The sequence below is a fragment of the Cladophialophora carrionii genome (assembly GCF_000365165.1).
Source record: "Cladophialophora carrionii CBS 160.54 unplaced genomic scaffold supercont1.6, whole genome shotgun sequence".
Classification (NCBI taxonomy): Eukaryota; Fungi; Ascomycota; class Eurotiomycetes; order Chaetothyriales; family Herpotrichiellaceae; genus Cladophialophora; species Cladophialophora carrionii.
The window spans coordinates 725,485-743,695 of record NW_008481831.1 but is presented as its reverse complement, the minus strand read 5'-3'; the positions used below and the strand labels follow the sequence as shown (position 1 = coordinate 743,695).

The window sequence follows — 18,211 nt, the reverse complement described above, 5'->3', positions numbered from 1 at the left end:
AAATATGTTGAGCCGCAGTGCCACAGCGCATTGATGATGCCATGCAGGCCATGTTCTTAGAGTTAGCTGCGTTGACAACTCCGTGTAGACAGCCGCGCGAGGTGTGTTGATGCCACCTGTTTATCCTCTCTATCATGCTTCACTGTCTATGAGAGGGGGTTCTTATCCTCGGGTGACTGTTATTGGCTGTAGGTACAGATACGCCTTGTGACAGGTGTTGCGAAAACTTCTCGTTCATCTTGAATTCGACTGCTCTACAACTTACAGAGATCATCTAGGCGGTCATCTACTTACTATCAGAGCGACGGCCGGCAGCAAGCACTATGGCTTCATCAAAAGCTCACTCTTTTGCCTCTCTCCCGGCATCCCAGCCTCCTGTCATCGACGCCGACTCTCTACCATCTGCTCACTCCACGGATCTGAAACTCGAGCCTGCCACGCTTCTCGAATACGTTCAAATGACGTACCTCAACGCCGATGAATGGAAGGGCCCATTGACCATCGAACAATATCTCCAGCGCGAAGACATCCTACAGGCCGTTGATTTGACAAAAGACGCACGTATCACTGGATGGATTTTGACCTCTGACTCGCTACCCAGAAACACTGATGGATCGAGACCTATTCTTGCCAGCTGCGAGAGTATCCCAATCCATGCCTATGTTGCTCGGGATGGCGTTGTCGAGAAGGTCCAGGCACATGGCGTCGCTTCGGTTTATAATCGACCGGAACACCGGGGCAGAGGTTATGCTTCTCGCATGATGGCAGAGCTGGGCAAGAGACTGGAGACCTGGCAGTCGCCAAACGGGAGGACAAATCGGTTCTCGGTGCTATTTTCGGATATTGGCCAGACCTTCTATGCTAGGTTTGGGTGGAAAGTCTTCCCATCCACCCATATTCACCTGCAACAGATCAATCGGCTGGCTTACGAAAGAGCCACTTCCGGGCTCCCTGCCGTCGAAGACTTGTCATTGGAGGACCTAAAGTCCATACCGACCATCGAGTACGTTGAACGTCGTTTGCAGGAGATATCCACCGCAGAACCAGGCAAAACCCACGTCGCCATTCGTCCTGATTTGGAGCACTTCGAGTGGCATTTTGCTCGAGATGAGTTCCAGACTAACGTCATGGGGAAGCACTTTCCAAAAGTCAAGGGAGCTATTCACCGGTCCACCGGTCTCGCTCTTATTTGGTGTCGCGTCTATGCGGCCAAGAAGTCGGATTGGCAACTACATATCCTCCACACCGTAGTTCCGCCTTCAATGCAGAATTCGCAGGAGGCGGAGGCAGTGATGGCCGCTCTGCTTGCGAGAGCCCAGCTGGAAGCTCATGAATGGGAAATGGCTAGCGGGGTTGAAGTATGGGACCCTTCCGATCTGGTAGTCGCTTCGGCTCAGAGGCTGCGGACGGAAGAGCAAGGTAAAGTGGACATCATTACTCGCGACAAGGAGCATCTATGCAGCCTGCGATGGAGCGGTGAGCCTGACGAGGATGTGGTCTGGCTGGCCAAGGAGAAGTACGCCTGGTGTTGAGCAGGCGGTGTCCGCTTTACCACGAAGCCAACACCTCCCTAGTTGGCTGTGACAGTCCACGAAAGCGATTTAATCGCCAGGTTGGCTATTTTGCTGCCACTGTTTCACACCAAGGTGTCTCACCTAGCCATCTGCAACAGACCCTTGCTCCGTGCAAAACTCAAGCCCATAAGAAGGTGGGTGAAAGCGATAGGCCCTAAGAACCTGGCACAAATCCTTGTCGGCGTTACCATCGAGCGCATCGAGCACCAAGTTCAAATTCAATATCCATATCAGGCCCACTGTTGGTCGGTATCGGTCCTTCTCGTGTTTCTCGTTCCTCGTTCGCAGCTGCGGATCACTTCAGCGGCACGTCTGTACCTCCAATACCATCTCCTTTCATCAAGCTAGCTGCGAAGGCATTTATGTCCCGATTTCTTGATTTTCGGCCCTGACTGAACGAGCTCTATCTCGGCCGTCTTGAGCGAAGCCGAGGGGAGAGAGAACCTGCCAGAGTACTTGTGTTGCTGCATGTCCGGAGCTGGGGGAGGATACCAGAGCTCAAGGTCTCATCAGCGCGGGCACCAGATCATGCAAACAGGCAGTCCTCGGACAGGGCGGCCGTCCTTGACTTCCCATGGCTGAACGGCTTGAGGACACTGCTGCCTGGTGTTAGAACGAGTCTTCGTGACAAACCCTCCAGTAAGTCGCGCAGATAGCTTCCTCACCGAGGGACGGTCCTGCGGGTAAGACACTACTTGCGCTCAACAAGTACTCATGCCTCGAGAAAGCGTCCCACCGCCTCTTCTTTTTGACGTCGTCCCACTCAAGGAATGGGCAAGGCTGGTACAAGTCCACTGGCAGGGTCAGTGTGATGGACTCACCCACCATGCCACAACCGGCCAACTTGATCTTATCACTGTTTGCGTGAAGGCCTTCGCCCCTTCCAAGCACACTGAAAGTACATATTAATCATCCACTAACAGGCCGCCAGGTCCTGGCAAACCATTACATTATTGTCATCTTCATCTGCTCATCCAGCCAGCGAAACTCCCAATCTCGGCCCTCGTCCTCGACTCCTCTGCCGGCCCTGCGGCCATACATATCGGCATCAAGTTTGGCAGGCATTGGAAGATGCCCTGGAGGATTCACCAAAAAGCAACATAGATGTCAATTCCGTGGTCAGCCAGAAAGGATACACGGGGACTTCCCATATGAACCATATGAGTGTCGATACAGGGAGGTATTGGAAGAAAGCAAGAGAGACTGTACAGAATGCTGTAGGGCTCTAACAGGATAACACTACACTCGAGGTACAAGGTATGTCCTCGCTGCTCATTGGAAGCTGATGCACTCCGCCTGTCGACGCTGATGCCCTTCCTGGATATCAGTCGTCGAGGATCACCCGCTTTACCGTTCGCCTTATTGCGTTCATTCCGCTGTTACTGTCCGAAGAGGAATCCGGCTGGGGTAGGGAACATGGAAAAGTCATCCACAATCGACTGCCATGCCTCGTCGTCCCACAGGGGCATTAGAATGTCTGGCTGTGTCTCGCCCCTGGCTTCATCATAGCCACCTGCCGCGTTGGTAGTCATCTGCTCCTGGACCACGTTCCCGAAGTTCAAGGGCGAGTGTTTGCGAACCCCCATGGACGAGAAAGCGCTCAACGTGTCCGCCACACCACACTTCACCCCCCCGGACGACGAGCTCAAGGGAACCTCGAGGCCGGCTTCCCGTGTACTGCTTGGCGCCTCGTACCGTTGGTGCCACGCGATCAGTCCGCCTATGCCGCGCGAAAAGTACTGCCACACATCCCTTTGTTCGATGCTCGCTTCGGGGCTCGTCTTCGTGAGTTCGTCCCCGAACTTGGCTTTGATTTGCAGGCCGAAGGTGGTGGCGTCGGCTTCGCGTTTCGCGATCACGCTATCCCATCCGATTGTGGAGGGCAGGCGGGCGACTGTCGAGAGGACGATCAGCGCATAGGGGAGGAGGTTGAAGAATGTGGAGGGGAGGTTGATCCGTGCTGCCCTCGGGATGTTGAGAACGTAGTTCAGGAAGTTGCGGGACGAGGTCAGGAGATCCCAGAGATGGGAGCTGTGGGAGCAAGAAGATGATGACACGCTGGCCCAGTCGCGGTAGAGCGTGACTTCGTGGATGATGATGGGGACAGCTTTGAGCTCAGCGAGGAGGGCGTCTGGAAACAGTCGCGTCAGCAGGGTCATCGTTCGTGGCCGAGGCGTCCGTGTCACTCACAATTTTCCCGCGTGGGTGAAAAAGCAGGACCTCTCTCAAGCTCGGCGACTGCTTTCTTAAAGCCGTTCAGAGACATGTTGATTACAACATCGCTTTGAAGTTGGACGAGAGTGATATCGTCGTATGAGAACCTCTCGCCGACACTTTGGACGAGACACCTCGTGCTGATGAGGGCCGTCACGTAGATGTCCGTTGGCCATTCCTGTTCCGCGTCGAGAATGTGGCAGCAGTTGTCAATCCACTTGGTGTGTCTCATGGCCAGCTCTTTCCGCATCATCGCCATCCTATGTGGGTGAGCACAAGCCCAGCTTGCCCGGAGACGACGCAGACTTACGATGAGCAAAGGTAGAAGCAGCCTAGGAGGGCGCGGATCTCAGGCAATGACCTTCGACACTGGACCGGGTACTTGGCCTGTCCTTGTGCATTCTGGGGGGATGACACGCAGCAGAGGTGGCTGGCAACCCTCTGATCGCGATGCGCAGGACACCTGTCCAGGTCGAGGTCGGTGACCAGCCCGACGGCCATCTGCAGGAGCATGAACAGCTGCTTGCTCGTGGGACTGAAGTGGAAATGGGTCCAAGCCAGCAGAACGAGCAGACCCTGCAACAAGCCCAGATCCCTCTCATTGCCAACCATGACTCGTTCGCAAAGAGTCTTCTTGACTTCGAACCCCAGCCTTCTTTGGAGCAGGTGGTCTCCTTCGAGACACGTTGCCGTGATAGCCAGGAAGAGCACGGGAGATTGGGCCCGGAGGGTCGCCGCATCAGTCTGCGGAGGCACAATGACAAAGGGGAAGTATTCGGAATGTACCCGTTTGTACTTGCTCAACAGGGCGTCGGCCGTCGACATGGTGAGCAGGCCATGGTCAATGGCATCGAAGAATCTGCCCTCTTCCACCGTTGACGGTGCTGTGGTGCTCTGGGCACTTCGGCCGAGGGGGGAACAGCCATCTTCCGTGGGAGCTGGCGTCCTGGCGTCTACCGTGGCAGGGTTGCCAATCCCACCAGGAACCCTTTCGGGACCTAGCAAGCCAAGAAGGGCGTTGACCTTGTCCTCCAGCGCCTTGACCCTTGTGGACTGCTTCTCTCTCTTGCGTCGCGGGATTTCTTCGAGAATGCACTCCCTCCCCAGCCGCTGGCATCGATCACAGCCCCCGCTGCCGCTGTAGGTGCATCTCGCTTTTGCAGTAGCGCACCGGGCACACGCTCTCCGTCTTGATTGCGCATTGTCGACTACATTCATCACCGCTCCGGGGTGCAACACCCGGACTGAGGCGAGACGGGACGGCGAAGGGGTCATAAGTATCCTGGGAGCCTGGTCAGGAACGGAACAGGAGTTCAAAGGCCTCCGCTCGTGCATTGGGCCCGTCGACGTCTCCACTAAGCGACGCCCAATCGAAAGGCTGCAGCTCAATACTGTAACAGCCGTGCGCAGGCAGCACCGTTGGAGCTGCTTGAACCGGGCCGTTTTTGGTCCGCTCTGGACTCCGCGTGTCTCCTGGCCCATGGATACATACTGCTATCAAGCACCACAGTCAGTGGCATGAGGCGTACGGAGTACAATAGGGCGGGACGTGCTTTACCCAGCTCTCTGTCAATGCATCGTCTCGTCGACGGCCGAGCTGGCGAACGGGCACGGCACCCGCTCATGCCTGACTCCTGTGTACAGCCGCTTCGTTTTGCAATCACAGTCTGGGAAATCAATTTACAAGGGTCAACAGGCTACAGACAAAGGAAGTATCGCTCTCTCATATTTATCTACGCCTTCGTCTGCCTCTAGAAGTCTTCACCGCTTCCCTTCTCTTCTGGCATTCATTCCGTATCGTCCCATTTCGCTTGCGTTCTTGTGCTTATCCACGTTCACTTGAGCAAGTGCTAGACCACCGACATGTTGGCTGGGACGGGGCCTCCCTCTACCACTGGGACACCAGTTTCAAGCCCTGAAAGCGCGAGATCTGTCTTGGAAAAGCCAACAATCGCCCAAGTCCCAGTATCGGAGTCCGACTACTACCTGACCGGCTCAAAGCTATACCTCGTTCTTACTGGCATTGGTCTGGCCATCTTCCTCTTTGCACTTGACGTATCGATTATCTCGACGGTCAGCATTCTACCCATGGAGATGATGCCACAACTGACGTGCGCACCAGGCAATTCCGGCCATAACAGTGCGGTTCCACGCGACCACTGACATCGGCTGGTACGCAGCAGCCTACCCTCTATGCCTCTGCGCATTGCAGCCTCTGTCTGGAAAGATCTATGCCAATTTCAGTCTGAAATGGGCCTACTTCGCCTTCGTCGGCATCTTCCTCCTGGGCTCGCTCCTGTGCGCCGTTGCTACTAGCTCCAACATGTTCATCTGTGCCCGGGCCGTCACTGGCGTGGGCGCAGCAGGCATCTTCTCCGGCTCTCTGTCAATCCTGGCCATCGTGGCTCCGCTTTCCAAACGAGCCCTCTACACCGCAGCGCTAGCATCTCTCTTTGGAGTTGCCACAGTCACAGGCCCGCTTATCGGAGGGGCCTTGACGACCAAGGTCTCATGGAGATGGTGCTTCTACATCAATCTCCCCATTGGCGCCGTGACACTTGTTGCCTTGGCCTTGTTCTTCAGGCCACCCGTGCGAGATTCCGACAAAGGGTCGTTGTGGGAGAAGATACTCAAGATTGACGTCGTGGGCTGTGTCCTCTTCGTCCCCACCGTCGTCATGGCCCTCCTGGCTCTGCAATGGGGAGGTCACGAGTACCCATGGAAGTCAGCCACCGTCATCGGCCTTTTCTGCGGGGCCGCTGCACTGGCGGTGGCGTTTCTTGCGTGGGAGTGGCACAAGGGCGACGACGCCATGATTCCCTTCTCCATCCTGCTCCAGCGCTCGGTTTTGCTGAGCTGTCTCTTCATCGCATTCATGATGGGCAGCTACATCGTCAACATCTACTACCTCCCCGAATGGTTCCAGGTGATCAAAGACGCCACGCCCCTCCACAGCGGCGTCATGACCCTTCCGGCGGTTATTGCCCAAGTCCTCGGCGCCACCATTGCAGGCCTGATCAGTAAGTTGAATCCTGCGCTCCGAGAACCCGCGGGAATGAGAGATCGCCATAGCTAATCTTCCTGACCACCACCAGTCAACCGTACCGGATACCACAACCCATGGTCTTTCATAGGCATGGCATTCATGGCCACAGCCTCGGGTCTGTACACCACGCTCGACACATCGACCGGCCACGCCAAGTGGATCACCTACCTCGTCTTTCAAGGCGTGGGCGGTGTCGCCATGCAAAGCCCCCTGCTCGCCGTGCAAGCCGCGCTGGCATCTCGACCGCAGCTCATCCCGATCGGCATCTCGACGGTCGCCTTCTTCCAGTACTTTGGTGCGTCTGTGTTCCAGAGCATCGCCTTGGCCATCTTCCAGAACCAGCTCGTCAGCTCGCTCAAGTCGCACGCCGACGGCCTCACCCAGGACCAAGTCCAGTTGTTGCTCGACGCCGGGTCCGGACACGCTCGGAGGGTCACATTGGAGTCCTTCCCCTCGAAGCTCCAGCCCGTGTTGTGGGCGTACAACAAGGCAATCGCGAATGTGTTTGTGAGTTTTCAGTTTTCAGTTTTCCGGATCTACGGGGTTCACCTTTCGGCCAGCCTTGTGATTTGGTGCATGCATGCATCTTCCCCCGGAGCGCCCAACCTACCGACCTATATACCCACTTATCCTCTCTCCCTCTTTCTCTCTTTCTACCTCCGCGACCATACCGTCGTGATTGGTCGTGCGCCGCGCTGCGCTGCACTGCATTGTGCTAACATGTCCGGCGACTGATAGTATGCTCCCATGGGAGCCGCCATCGTGGCTTTCTTCCTCGCGTTTGGCGTCGAGTGGAAGGACATTCGGGCGGCAAAACCGGGCCCGCCGCGCCCGGAGAGCGACGGACGGGCTGAGCCTGTTGAGCAGCACGAGGTTAGGAACGACACCGTGGCGCGGGCAGACAAAGAAGACGTCAAGGTTTGAATATCTGGTGTGACGTGTCTGGATTCCTAGTCTACTCTCCTCTACTCTACTCAGCAGGCAAGATGCTTCTAAGCAGGTTTGCAAGCAGGAAGGCAAGACACCAGTGGGAAAGGTCGAGTATCGATCGAGGTTTAAGACTGGACAATACGGAGTACATACAGTACACGCCGCGGAAAACCTTGGACTCCAGTACGTAGGTATGTTGGATTGTCCCAGCCCCCATACGCCTCGGTCTTTTTGGATCAGCACTTTGTCGAGTCCTCATGGTGGTCCAGATGCCCAAATATTGTGGCGCGCGAGTGAGCATTCGACAGGATCTTTCAGGATACTAGGTCGTTAAGTGGACGTTACCTGCGACATGGTCGGGTCGGGTGGTTGGTTGGATGAGGGTATGCGTCTGGTCCGGCGCAGGGGTGGTTAAACAGGCGTGCTTGCTAGAAGTGCACCTTTGGATGTCTATCTCGTCTGATGAAACGTATGATTGATTCCAAGTTTAGAAAGCGGCTCTCAGCTAGCTTATGGATGGGCGACAGCACCGGTCAACCTCAAGTGGTAGGCACAGTGGGTTGCCGTCGGCCACTATAGTGCCCGTGAGAATGGACGACAAGCCTGGGAATTCAAAATGGTGGGTGTATGTATGTGTTGTCCACCTGGAGAAACGCCACATAGTCCTCAAAGCAAGCATGCTGAATTTCGGATTGGCGCACCGGGGTGGAGAGGGATAGAGAAGAACCTTTTTACAATACTGTAGTAGAGCAGGTATGTAGGTTGGTGAGTAGTTACAGGTAGGTAGGCTGAGATATGCGACACTGCGTATGAAGTAATGTGATCGAGGCAGGTCGTGTTTCTCTTTTCTCGGTGGAACACGCGTGTTATAACATGGAAGGTATTGGTTCCAAGTATATACATAATAGGGCCTATGGAGAGCACATACATATTATATCCTTCGGTCCGGTCCCGTGCCCGGCTCGTCCAACTCTTCCCATCGAAAGCGCTGATTCCATCAGTATCATCAATATCCCACGTGCTGAAAATACCTCGTATGCAGCCCGTCGACATACCTGGGCACCGTCTCCGTACTTGGTCACGGGCTGCTGAAAGATTGCCGCTGGAACAAGGCCGCTGGAGAGAGGCCGGTCAGGATTAAATATTCCGTACTCACCCGCTCGTGTCAGACAGTTCACGGTGTATGCATTAAGCCTGACCGACAGAGACATACTGAAATTGCTTGCCTCGATCGGTTGGTCAGTCAGTCGATCTGTCGGTCGAGGCTAATCCCGTAGGAGAATATGCTCTTTCAGGAAAAGGCAAGGAGGAAAACAGGAATGAAAGGTTAGCAGGGAAAAAAAGGTGGAACATCAAGTGCAAGACAGCCTCGCAGGATGACGGGTGATGTGTGCTTACTGTGAGGATCTATCCAATCCCTTGGAGCCTTACCTTGCCTTATTCGTATGAGGAGATCGTCTGTCCTGCGTACTGCGTGCCACGTACAGTTCCGCCGCCCTCGATGCCGATATCCGGCTTAGCACATCTCGCCACTCCCCCGTACACTTATGTGCTATGTGCCGCGGATGGATCGCTCGCTGCAGTCGCTCCTTCTCGTCGATCCCCGCATCGCGAGACCTCTTGGAGATAGCACCGGCCAGGGATGGGATTGGGGGCGGCGCATATCAGCTTAGCCGAGGCCGAGGCTTACCTCCAAATGGGTTTCTGCAGAGCCGTGCCACGGTATGATGACCATGGGTACTGATTGCCGTGGATACTTCACTACTTTATCAGATCGATAGAGACACACGCAGACACTGGTGGTGTGATTTCGGGTTGCTCTCGGGTTCTCTCCGTCTTCATATCTGTCTGATTGCACTCATTTCCACCCTGTTGCTTCCTGAGCGGGCAGATAGCGTTTGATATATCGCCACCGGACGTGCATCACCGGCGCAACATACATTCACCTATTCAGCGTTTACCACGTACGCGCCTCGCTGTCATCGCATCATGGCGCCGTCTAAGGATGGAGAGGGTTTCTCGTCAACAGAGACGGGCGAGGTCTTCAACGAGCGCGGCTGGATGATCCAGAACGCACGGGGATATCGAATCCACGAAGAACCGTACGACACGCCGCGCAAGATCAGGGTCATCCACATCGGCGCGGGGGCCTCGGGTATCACATTCTCCAAGTTCGTCGAGGAATGGTGCAAGAACGTCGACCTGCAGATCTATGAGAAGAACAAGGACGTCGGGGGCACTTGGCTTGAGAACAGGTAGGTCTCCATCACGTCAGCTTGGGTTGGTTTCGCGCGTTGTCATCCGTGGTCAAGTGGGCTAATCTTTCGCTGGCGTCATGAAGATACCCAGGTTGTGCGTGCGACATCCCCTCGGCGTCATACCAATTCACGTGGGAGCGAAACCCCAATTGGACGCAGTATTACTCCGAGTCGCCCGAGATCTGGCAGTACTTCAAGGATGTCGTCAACAAGCACGGGCTGATGAAGTATGTGAAACTGGAACATGCAGTAGTAGGCGCCTATTGGCAACCCGAGGAGGGGGAGTGGGAGGTTCGAGTTCGACGACCAGATGGAACCGAGTTTGTGGATCGGTGTAATGTGCTTGTTAACGGGGGTGGCATCTTGAAGTACGTTGTTCCTTGCGACTTCGATGGGATAATGCTGATATGGGTTCGCCTGCAGCAACTGGAAATGGCCTGACATTAAAGGCCTGCATTCGTTCAAAGGCACCCTCGTGCACAGCGCCAATTACGACCCGTCGCTGGACCTGAACGGCAAACGCGTCGCCGTCATAGGCATCGGCAGTAGCGGCATCCAGATCATCTCCAAGATCGCATCCCAGGTGAAGCAGTTGTACTTGTGGGTAAGGTCGCCGACGTGGATTACAGCAGGATTTGCTCAGAGATTTGCGGGCCCGAACGGAGCGAACTTCCACTGCAAGTATAACAAGCCGCCTGGCTGGGGTTGAAGCTAACACTCGCTCAGATACTCCAGAACAACAAAAAGCATTCGCCGAAAATCCGGAACTGTTCCTCAAGTATTCGAAGATGATTGAATCTGAGCTCAACGTCAGATTCAAGTTCATCTTGAACGGGACACCGGAGGCAGAAGGAGCCAGAGAGGTAAGTTAGCCCATGGTGATATGGTGAGACATGCTGAGACACAATCTTCCAGTTTGCCCGGAATGAGATGATGCAAAAGCTAGGTTCGACGAAACCGGAACTCCTAGAAGCGATAATTCCCAAGAATTTTGGTGTCGGGTGTAGGAGGCCGACGGTGAGTGGTCTGCGAGAGAAGTGCGAGCGTGGCTGACTTGGGCCCTGATAGCCCGGGAACGGATTTCTCGAGTCGCTGAACCAGGACAATGTCCGTGTCTTCACCTCGCCCATGAAAGAAATCAACGCCGAAGGCTTCGTCGACAACGAAGGCCAGCAACATGACGTAGACGTTATCATCTGTGCGACAGGGTGAGATCTAACCCAGCCGATTCTCAAAAAGGAGCTTTAGAACCCTTTGCTGACGACACCTCAGGTTCAACACCAGCTGGATCCCTAGATTTCCGGTCGAGGCAAATGGCCACAGCATCGCGAAGATGTGGGCCAAGGAAGCCACGTCATATCTCTCTCTAGGAGTTTCGCACAGTATGAGATACCCCAGAAATTGACGTTGGTCATTGCTGATTTGAATCAAGTGCCGAATTACTTCATGATGGGTGGCCCGTACGGTCCGCTTGGCCATGGATCGTTCCTCCCGATCATTGAGACGCTTGCCGGCAACATCATTCAGGTCATTCAGAAGATGCAGAAAGACCGAATCAAGAGTCTGACCCCTAAGCCCGAGATCGCCGAGCAGTTTAGAGAACATGCACAGCTGTTTCTGAAGAGGACGGCGTGGACGTCGGTGAGTAACCCTCCTCATGTGGTGGATGCAGTTGGGTCATATTGCTCGAAGCTGCGCGACCGGACGTGTTGCAAAGGCTGACATTCTTGGGCTGTAGGGATGTAGTTCGTGGTTCAAGCAAGGAAGAATCGACGGTCCGCTACCCATGTTTCCAGGTATGTTGTCTTTGAGGCCTCCGTTATCGCTTTGGCCAGTGTCGACAGAGCTAACGTATATTCGCAGCTTCTCGCCTGGTGTACATGGATCTGCTCGCGACGCCGAGGTTTGAGGACTATAACATTGAATATTTGAATTCTCTGAACATGTTTGAATTCTTGGGCAACGGCTTCGCAAGTCGCGAGTTTGACGGACGCGACTTGTCGTATTATCTTGGCCTGTTGCATGACGACGACCACCAGATCGACCTCGAGGGAGAGATTCACGAGGATCTTGAGAAGCTGAACCTCATACAGCCATAGAGATGCAGATGCGAGTTTAGAACAGAACATTACCTTGACACGGTGGATGAGACGCGTCCGATATTGTTGCGTGTGGGAAATAACGCTTCGCCGCATTATGATGGCTTATTCTTACGGTGGACTACAGGGTGTTCTGGGCCTGCTGCCACCCAGCTGCATACTACATACGGAATACAGATCCTGTTAACGAGGACAGAGAACGAGAAATACAATAACACGAAGGTAGACCAGACTAGGACACGCCGGCCCCTGAAGGTGCATCTGCTCATGAATCACAAGACGGACTTCATGTGTGATGAGCGCGGATTGATCGGCTCTCAGATCAATATAATCTGGCTTTCTTGTGACAAGTAGGCTAGACTGCCCCAAGAGGTGCTCATTCAGGCATCTCATCGAGATACACATAGGCGGGGGATGTTTGAGCTGAATTTCAATCCTCGTATTCCTTACGGGCGGTTGGAGCCAAGAGTCTTGACGGAACTTGGCTGCGCGGTGAGCTCTCTGGGCTGATGGGGAGGGACTTGAACGAGAGAGAGGGATGAACAGCTCGCTGTCCCGGAGCTGAAAGCTTGGAGAGAGATATTCGTATTGAAGCCAGCCACAAGTTCGGGTCTGGTTGGATACTGAGAGCTGCTTGAGATGCAGAAATGAAGCGTTGCAAGCAAGACACAAGCTTGCTTAGCGTTTCGGGGCAAGCCTAGCAACCCTTTGACCAACCAGGGCTCGGGCCCGGTCGGAGCGGACCACGCTAGAGGAGAGTAGTGCCTTGGCGCCCCTCACGTTCGGAATTCGCTCATTCTGTTTGTCTTGCCTAATCGACTGCTCTCAATTCACGACAACGGCCAGCTTCTCACCGCATACATCGTAGGGCTGTCTGAGCATGTCGACCATGCGGAGAAATATATTAGAAGACACTATATCGTCAAACCGTGCGCAATCGTGTCCGAAGCGAACTTCAGCCCTACAGTGCTTTGCGCCTTGGCCTCTTCGATCGTGCAATAGTGCTCGTGTCACTCGTATGAACCACAGGACACCCTGCAATGACCGACATCTCGAGCTGAGGTCATGAACGAATGGAATCCTGTTTGGTGCCGCGGCTGAATGCTGCGTGACCCATCGTTCCTGACAACACCACCAGGCTTCCACAGTCCTCTTCTGTCAAGACCGAGTACAAGCTAACAGGTTGCAAAGGCTAGGGTGGAAAGTGCTAAAGCCTGCGAGCTGAGCTCTGTTCCGTCTCTAGCGTTCGGCCGTGAGAGACATGCCCCAGAACAGGACCATCGCCATTCCACTCGCCACTAAACTTAGCTCATCTATCGTGGCCGGCCCGCGTTGCGTGAGGGAGAACTAGTCGAGAATCGCGATGGTGTCAACGAGGAGCTGAGGGCTGAAAGCCTGCAAAATGCGAGAGATTGTGATTTGGCCTCCGATATGTCGCTGGCTGTCGAGTATAAAATGAGGACTTCCCTCGTGCAGAACAGTCTCATGCCAAAGCAGTCCTCTCCCGACAGTCATCTCCTGAACTCCCTTCACTTACGGCTCTTCTTGACTATTCAACATGGGCAGCGTCGCGGAAACCGACACCAAATACACGACAGGTATGATTTCGCACAGGCTCCAACGCCACTGCTGACTGTCTAGGTGTGATTCTCGCTGTGACGCAGAAGCCAGAGGGCGAATATGAGGTGAACCAGGTGGAGGGCCAGGATCGGATCCCACCCCCTCCAGGAGGGAACACCGAGCTCGGCTCGCGCCGATACATCGAATACGACAAGAAACCTGTCTACGTAAGTCTGCTCCAAGCCTTTCACCTATGTGCCAGCCATGCCCCGTTCAAGCTGACGAGACATTCCATCCCCAGTGCAAAGGATACTATGAGCCGTCGTCGTTCCAGATCTCGATCCAGATCCACATTCTGGGCGTCAACATCGGTTCCTACACGAGCAACCTCAACAACGTCAGCCTCAGCATTTCGATCAACATCAACAGTGCCAAGGGGCGCATGAAGTGCTACCGCCACAACAATGACGTTCGGGTTCAGATCGAGATCAGGAATAAACCCGGCCATGGCGACCAGCAGTGGCAATGGGACGACAGGATGCTGAATTAGTTGATGATTTGGGCGTCTAGGCGAGTCTCTCTGTCAGTGACGAGAAAGAGTGGTCACCCTGGAGAGGGACAGAGAAGACGAGGCGAGGGCAGGAGAGTCAATCCAGCACCTCCGGGTATCCAGATATGCTGTAGAGCAACTTAAACTTGTTCCCACCCGGCGTACAGCTGAGTTCTGCATGCACAGACAGGAGCATTATTGGACACATGATCACGTACATAAATCGCAGTCGCTCGCTATATAGATAGCCGTAGCCAAAGGGCATGATGATGTGATCGCACCCCCGTATTATGTCATCATCCACCTGGGACAATCCAAGTCACCTGCAGTACTGTCAGCACCACAGTACGGAGTACTGCACCACGACTCGAGATCGGACTCGGCATTGAACGAGCCGAGCCGAGTGAAGCAAGAGTGACGCTTGAGGGAGTCCCATGGCAGTGACCGCGTCACACACTCGCGTCCGGCGCCACGTAAGGCCGGTACTCGTAACAAATGCTTAGAAATTGATACTGGTAGAAGTACTAACTGATTGTACTTCAAGATGACAGCCTGACCACCTCCTCCACCATATATCTCGTCGACCAACGCCACAGCATAATATGTCTTCATGATACTCAGGCTGGGTGTTTACATGTACCACTGCCTATGCGCCGTGGTGTGACATCGATAGCTTGGGAAGTCGTACGGAATACCTACCTACTAAATTCTACTCTAACTACTTCACCTTGCTACACGTGGCTCCACGACACCGCCGTCTACAAATCATGTCCAAGGGGCAACCTCAGCTGCCCGTCCTCATAGCAGGTGCAGGCCTGGCCTCTCTCCTCCTCGCCCGGTCCCTCCTCCGCGCCAAGATCCCATTCCAAGTCTTCGAGCGCGACGCCTCCCTCTCATTCCGGGGCCAGGGATACCGCCTCCGCCTGTCGACCGAGGGTCTTGACGCCATCGAGTCAGTGCTCGACGAGTCTTCCTTCCAGCGTTTCTACGACCAGTGCGGCAAGACCGGTGGCGGGGGGTTCGCAGACCTCGACGCCCGAACCGGCGAGTTGCTCGACCAGCAGGGCAGCAGTGGGGGCGGGGGAGGACCCGGAAACCTCGGCTCCCGCGACGGCAAGGTTGTAGGCATCGCGCGCGGGGATATGCGCCGTCTCTTCATGGAAGGATGCGGGCCGTACGTGCACTTCAACAAGCACGTGGTCGGGTATGAGATCGCTGAGGGGCGCCACGATGCCGTCCGCGCCATCTTCGCCGACGGCACCAAATCCGTGGACGGCTCTCTGCTCGTCGGAGGCGAGGGGATCAAGTCCGCGGTCGCCAAGCAGGTCAGTGGCGGGCTTTTGAAAGTGTATGACCTTGGGGCGCGCGGGATTCACGGTCAAGCGCCCACCACGGCATATCGGGCCCTAGGCGAGGGCGTGTTCCGCATGGTGGACGACGCGAACGCTCAAGGCCGCGTGTCGGTCATCACGAACGTGCGGCCAGACGACATGGACGATCCGAGCGTCGAGTTCGGCTGGACCATGGTCGGCGTCCCGGGCGCGATTCGGGCGCCGAACGACGACTACACTATCGTTGGCGAGACGGCAGCGCGGATCGCCCAGGAGTTGACACGGGACTGGCATCCGCGGTTCAAGCCGCTGTTCGACGACATGAATGTCGGGCAGGCCGCGTTTTGGAAGATCACCTGCTCGACGTCGACCGGGGTGCCGGAGTGGATTAACGAGCCGCTCGTGACGGTGATCGGCGATGCCGCGCATGGGATGACCCCTGCAGGAGGCATTGGGGCGAACACTGCGGTCAGAGATTCGGCGTTGTTGGGCCGGCTGTTGCGTGAGGCTGGGGGGAATACGCCTGGCTTGACGGCCGAGTATGAGCGGCAGATGAGAGTCTACGCGAGTGAGGCGGTCCGGAGCAGCTATGGCATGGCGACGAAGCAGTTCCAGGTCAATGTCGACGACTTGTCCGAGGTGATCTGAGTGCGATGGAGGTGCGTCCGCGGAGGAGTGATGGCCGTCATACCTCCGTTTGGCGCTTCTGGCAGGCATCGAGACGGAGAGGCAAAAGCAAAATCTCTGTTTGTCGACGACCAGACTTCTACATTCTGTCGCTGAAAACATGGCAGACACGACCTTCAGCTTCCACGACGAGGGACAAAGTCCTGACGCGACACATACAATACTCTCAGCTAACAACACGAACAAGCCTACTGCTCCTGAAACTCGACCGACTCAGACAGACACACCTGGCCATATCCACTGGTTAGTCACTCTGTAAGTGGCTGCCTATCAATACCTAGATACCTCCCGGGCCAAGCGCAATTGAAAAACCACTACAGACTGCGTGTCTGAGACAAGCAGTTTATAGACGACTTCTTCCTCGAACGGCCCACCTGAACGGCTACATAGATCTCCACATGTCCTCCACATGCCATTGATTCCCCAACTCGCTCACTTCATATCACGCTTTGGTCAGCTCCTCGATCCTGCTCGGTCCATGGTAGCTGTCCAGCACTAGCTTGACCACGTCGATGCGACCGAATTGGACGGCCCCTTCGATGGCGGTGCGACCGTCCTCCACACCCGCCGGCGCGTCGATACACGCCGCTTGGTGTCGGCTCTGTAGCTGAGCAGAGCAGGAGATCTGTGATCTCGACAGCCGACATTCAACATCCGACCTCCAGAGATTGAGGTTCTGAAGTCAGAGTAATCAGGGCGGAATGATTCCCCTTTGTGACACCGGTTCGTGCCCGCAGGAAGCATTTGACAATCTCCAGACCACCTCGCCGGCAGGCATGAGCCGACAAAGTACTGTATCAACGTCAACGCCACTAGAGTACAGAATCAACATGATTGGGTTCTTGTCCATGTCGAAGCAGCAGCAGCATCATTATCCTCAGGAAGTCAGGATCCACATAGTCAATAATTAGGCGGCAATCACCAGGGCTGCTTCTGAGCAAGTGCCGAGGCCAACGAGCCTACAAAGCTGCTTGTTTTGCGGGATACTACTGTAGAAACTTCAGGGTCGATGCCATGATCACAGCGGCAATGAGAGGTGATGATTCCATCTTTGCTCGCGAAGTCCCTACTGTACCACCTTGGCGCCTCTTTGGATTCCTTTCGTGGCATTGTGCTGGACTGAAAGGCCGCCCCGGACGAGAGAGGTAGACCAGTAAAAAGACTGGACTTCACCCCAGGCCAACAAGGCTAGCTCAGACGTTCATGCGGCGGTGGTGGCCGTACAGGGAGTGATTCATCCATCCACCCTACTGATACTTTCCCTCTTAGGCAACCGTCTTGGTCACCCGTTGATGCCACACGCCAACCGATTTCGAGGGACATTTCCTCGATCAGGTCGAAACTGGACATGTGACTACCAGGAGTCGACCTCATGTAAAAATGCCACATCTCATTCGAATACTGGGTACCGTGTGCTCGTTTGATCAGGCCTCCAATATGAATACGAGGTACCAACGGTGGCTAAGTATGGCACGCGGAGATCCAAATCTTTGCAAGTGGTTGAGCTGGTGAATGACGCAGCAAGTCAGTGACGCAACGCGTGTGTAATTAAGGCGTCCATCAGGCCAATACTGTACGAGTACCTCGTAGACGCGAATACCAGCACCTTCACTGCTTTTGCCGAGGGCGGCGCAGTCGTCAAGGGTCTCAGGCCCGGGATCTTCCCCTATTGTACCCGTACCCGTACTCGTACTGTGTATAATGTGCACGCCCCCACAGCCGCCAATGCCAATGCCAATGCCAATGCTTACTGTGTACTCCGTACTCTGGGCCCGTGAAACAAGCAACGAGGCTGAAAGGATCTAGCCGAATATGGTTCTACGCAGCGCTCTTGGACTTTCGGCCGGTCATGGGGGGGAGGAGTAGTGATCGTCTATCTGTCTGTCCGTGTCGTGGTATTCATATCCGATCAGGGCGCAGCAGAGGTTGGCTAACCACCAATAGCTCGCACGAGGACTGTAG

At 55.1% G+C, this 18,211-nt stretch overlaps 7 protein-coding genes across 7 annotated transcripts; 5 read left to right on the top strand and 2 right to left on the bottom strand.

Moving 5' to 3' along the window:
* Nucleotides 1-323: 323 nt before the first annotated feature.
* On the top strand, nt 324-1,532 carry G647_07224 (uncharacterized protein; the record flags this gene model as incomplete). Its single annotated transcript, XM_008731540.1, has 1 exon — nt 324-1,532. One exon carries the CDS (start codon nt 324-326, stop codon nt 1,530-1,532), a length of 1,209 nt encoding a protein of 402 aa, XP_008729762.1.
* A 1,421-nt stretch (nt 1,533-2,953) lies between these two features.
* G647_07223 (uncharacterized protein) lies at nt 2,954-3,733 on the bottom strand (the record flags this gene model as incomplete). Its single annotated transcript, XM_008731539.1, has 1 exon — nt 2,954-3,733. The coding sequence occupies one exon, from the start codon at nt 3,731-3,733 to the stop codon at nt 2,954-2,956; it is 780 nt and encodes a 259-aa protein (XP_008729761.1).
* Nucleotides 3,734-3,756: 23 nt separating this feature from the next.
* G647_07222 (uncharacterized protein) lies at nt 3,757-5,006 on the bottom strand (the record flags this gene model as incomplete). Its single annotated transcript, XM_008731538.1, has 2 exons — nt 3,757-4,048; nt 4,099-5,006. 2 exons carry the CDS (start codon nt 5,004-5,006, stop codon nt 3,757-3,759), a joined length of 1,200 nt encoding a protein of 399 aa, XP_008729760.1.
* A 645-nt stretch (nt 5,007-5,651) lies between these two features.
* Nucleotides 5,652-7,758, top strand: G647_07221 (uncharacterized protein; the record flags this gene model as incomplete). Its single annotated transcript, XM_008731537.1, has 4 exons — nt 5,652-5,861; nt 5,911-6,808; nt 6,884-7,341; nt 7,573-7,758. 4 exons carry the CDS (start codon nt 5,652-5,654, stop codon nt 7,756-7,758), a joined length of 1,752 nt encoding a protein of 583 aa, XP_008729759.1.
* Nucleotides 7,759-9,825: 2,067 nt separating this feature from the next.
* G647_07220 (uncharacterized protein) lies at nt 9,826-12,121 on the top strand (the record flags this gene model as incomplete). The annotated part of the gene is made up of 10 exons (XM_008731536.1): nt 9,826-10,019; nt 10,106-10,390; nt 10,446-10,726; nt 10,770-10,885; nt 10,938-11,039; nt 11,091-11,230; nt 11,295-11,404; nt 11,455-11,663; nt 11,761-11,818; nt 11,886-12,121. 10 exons carry the CDS (start codon nt 9,826-9,828, stop codon nt 12,119-12,121), a joined length of 1,731 nt encoding a protein of 576 aa, XP_008729758.1.
* Nucleotides 12,122-13,679: 1,558 nt separating this feature from the next.
* On the top strand, nt 13,680-14,231 carry G647_07219 (uncharacterized protein; the record flags this gene model as incomplete). The annotated part of the gene is made up of 3 exons (XM_008731535.1): nt 13,680-13,719; nt 13,763-13,908; nt 13,983-14,231. 3 exons carry the CDS (start codon nt 13,680-13,682, stop codon nt 14,229-14,231), a joined length of 435 nt encoding a protein of 144 aa, XP_008729757.1.
* Nucleotides 14,232-14,998: 767 nt separating this feature from the next.
* G647_07218 (uncharacterized protein) lies at nt 14,999-16,210 on the top strand (the record flags this gene model as incomplete). Its single annotated transcript, XM_008731534.1, has 1 exon — nt 14,999-16,210. The coding sequence occupies one exon, from the start codon at nt 14,999-15,001 to the stop codon at nt 16,208-16,210; it is 1,212 nt and encodes a 403-aa protein (XP_008729756.1).
* Nucleotides 16,211-18,211: the final 2,001 nt, after the last annotated feature.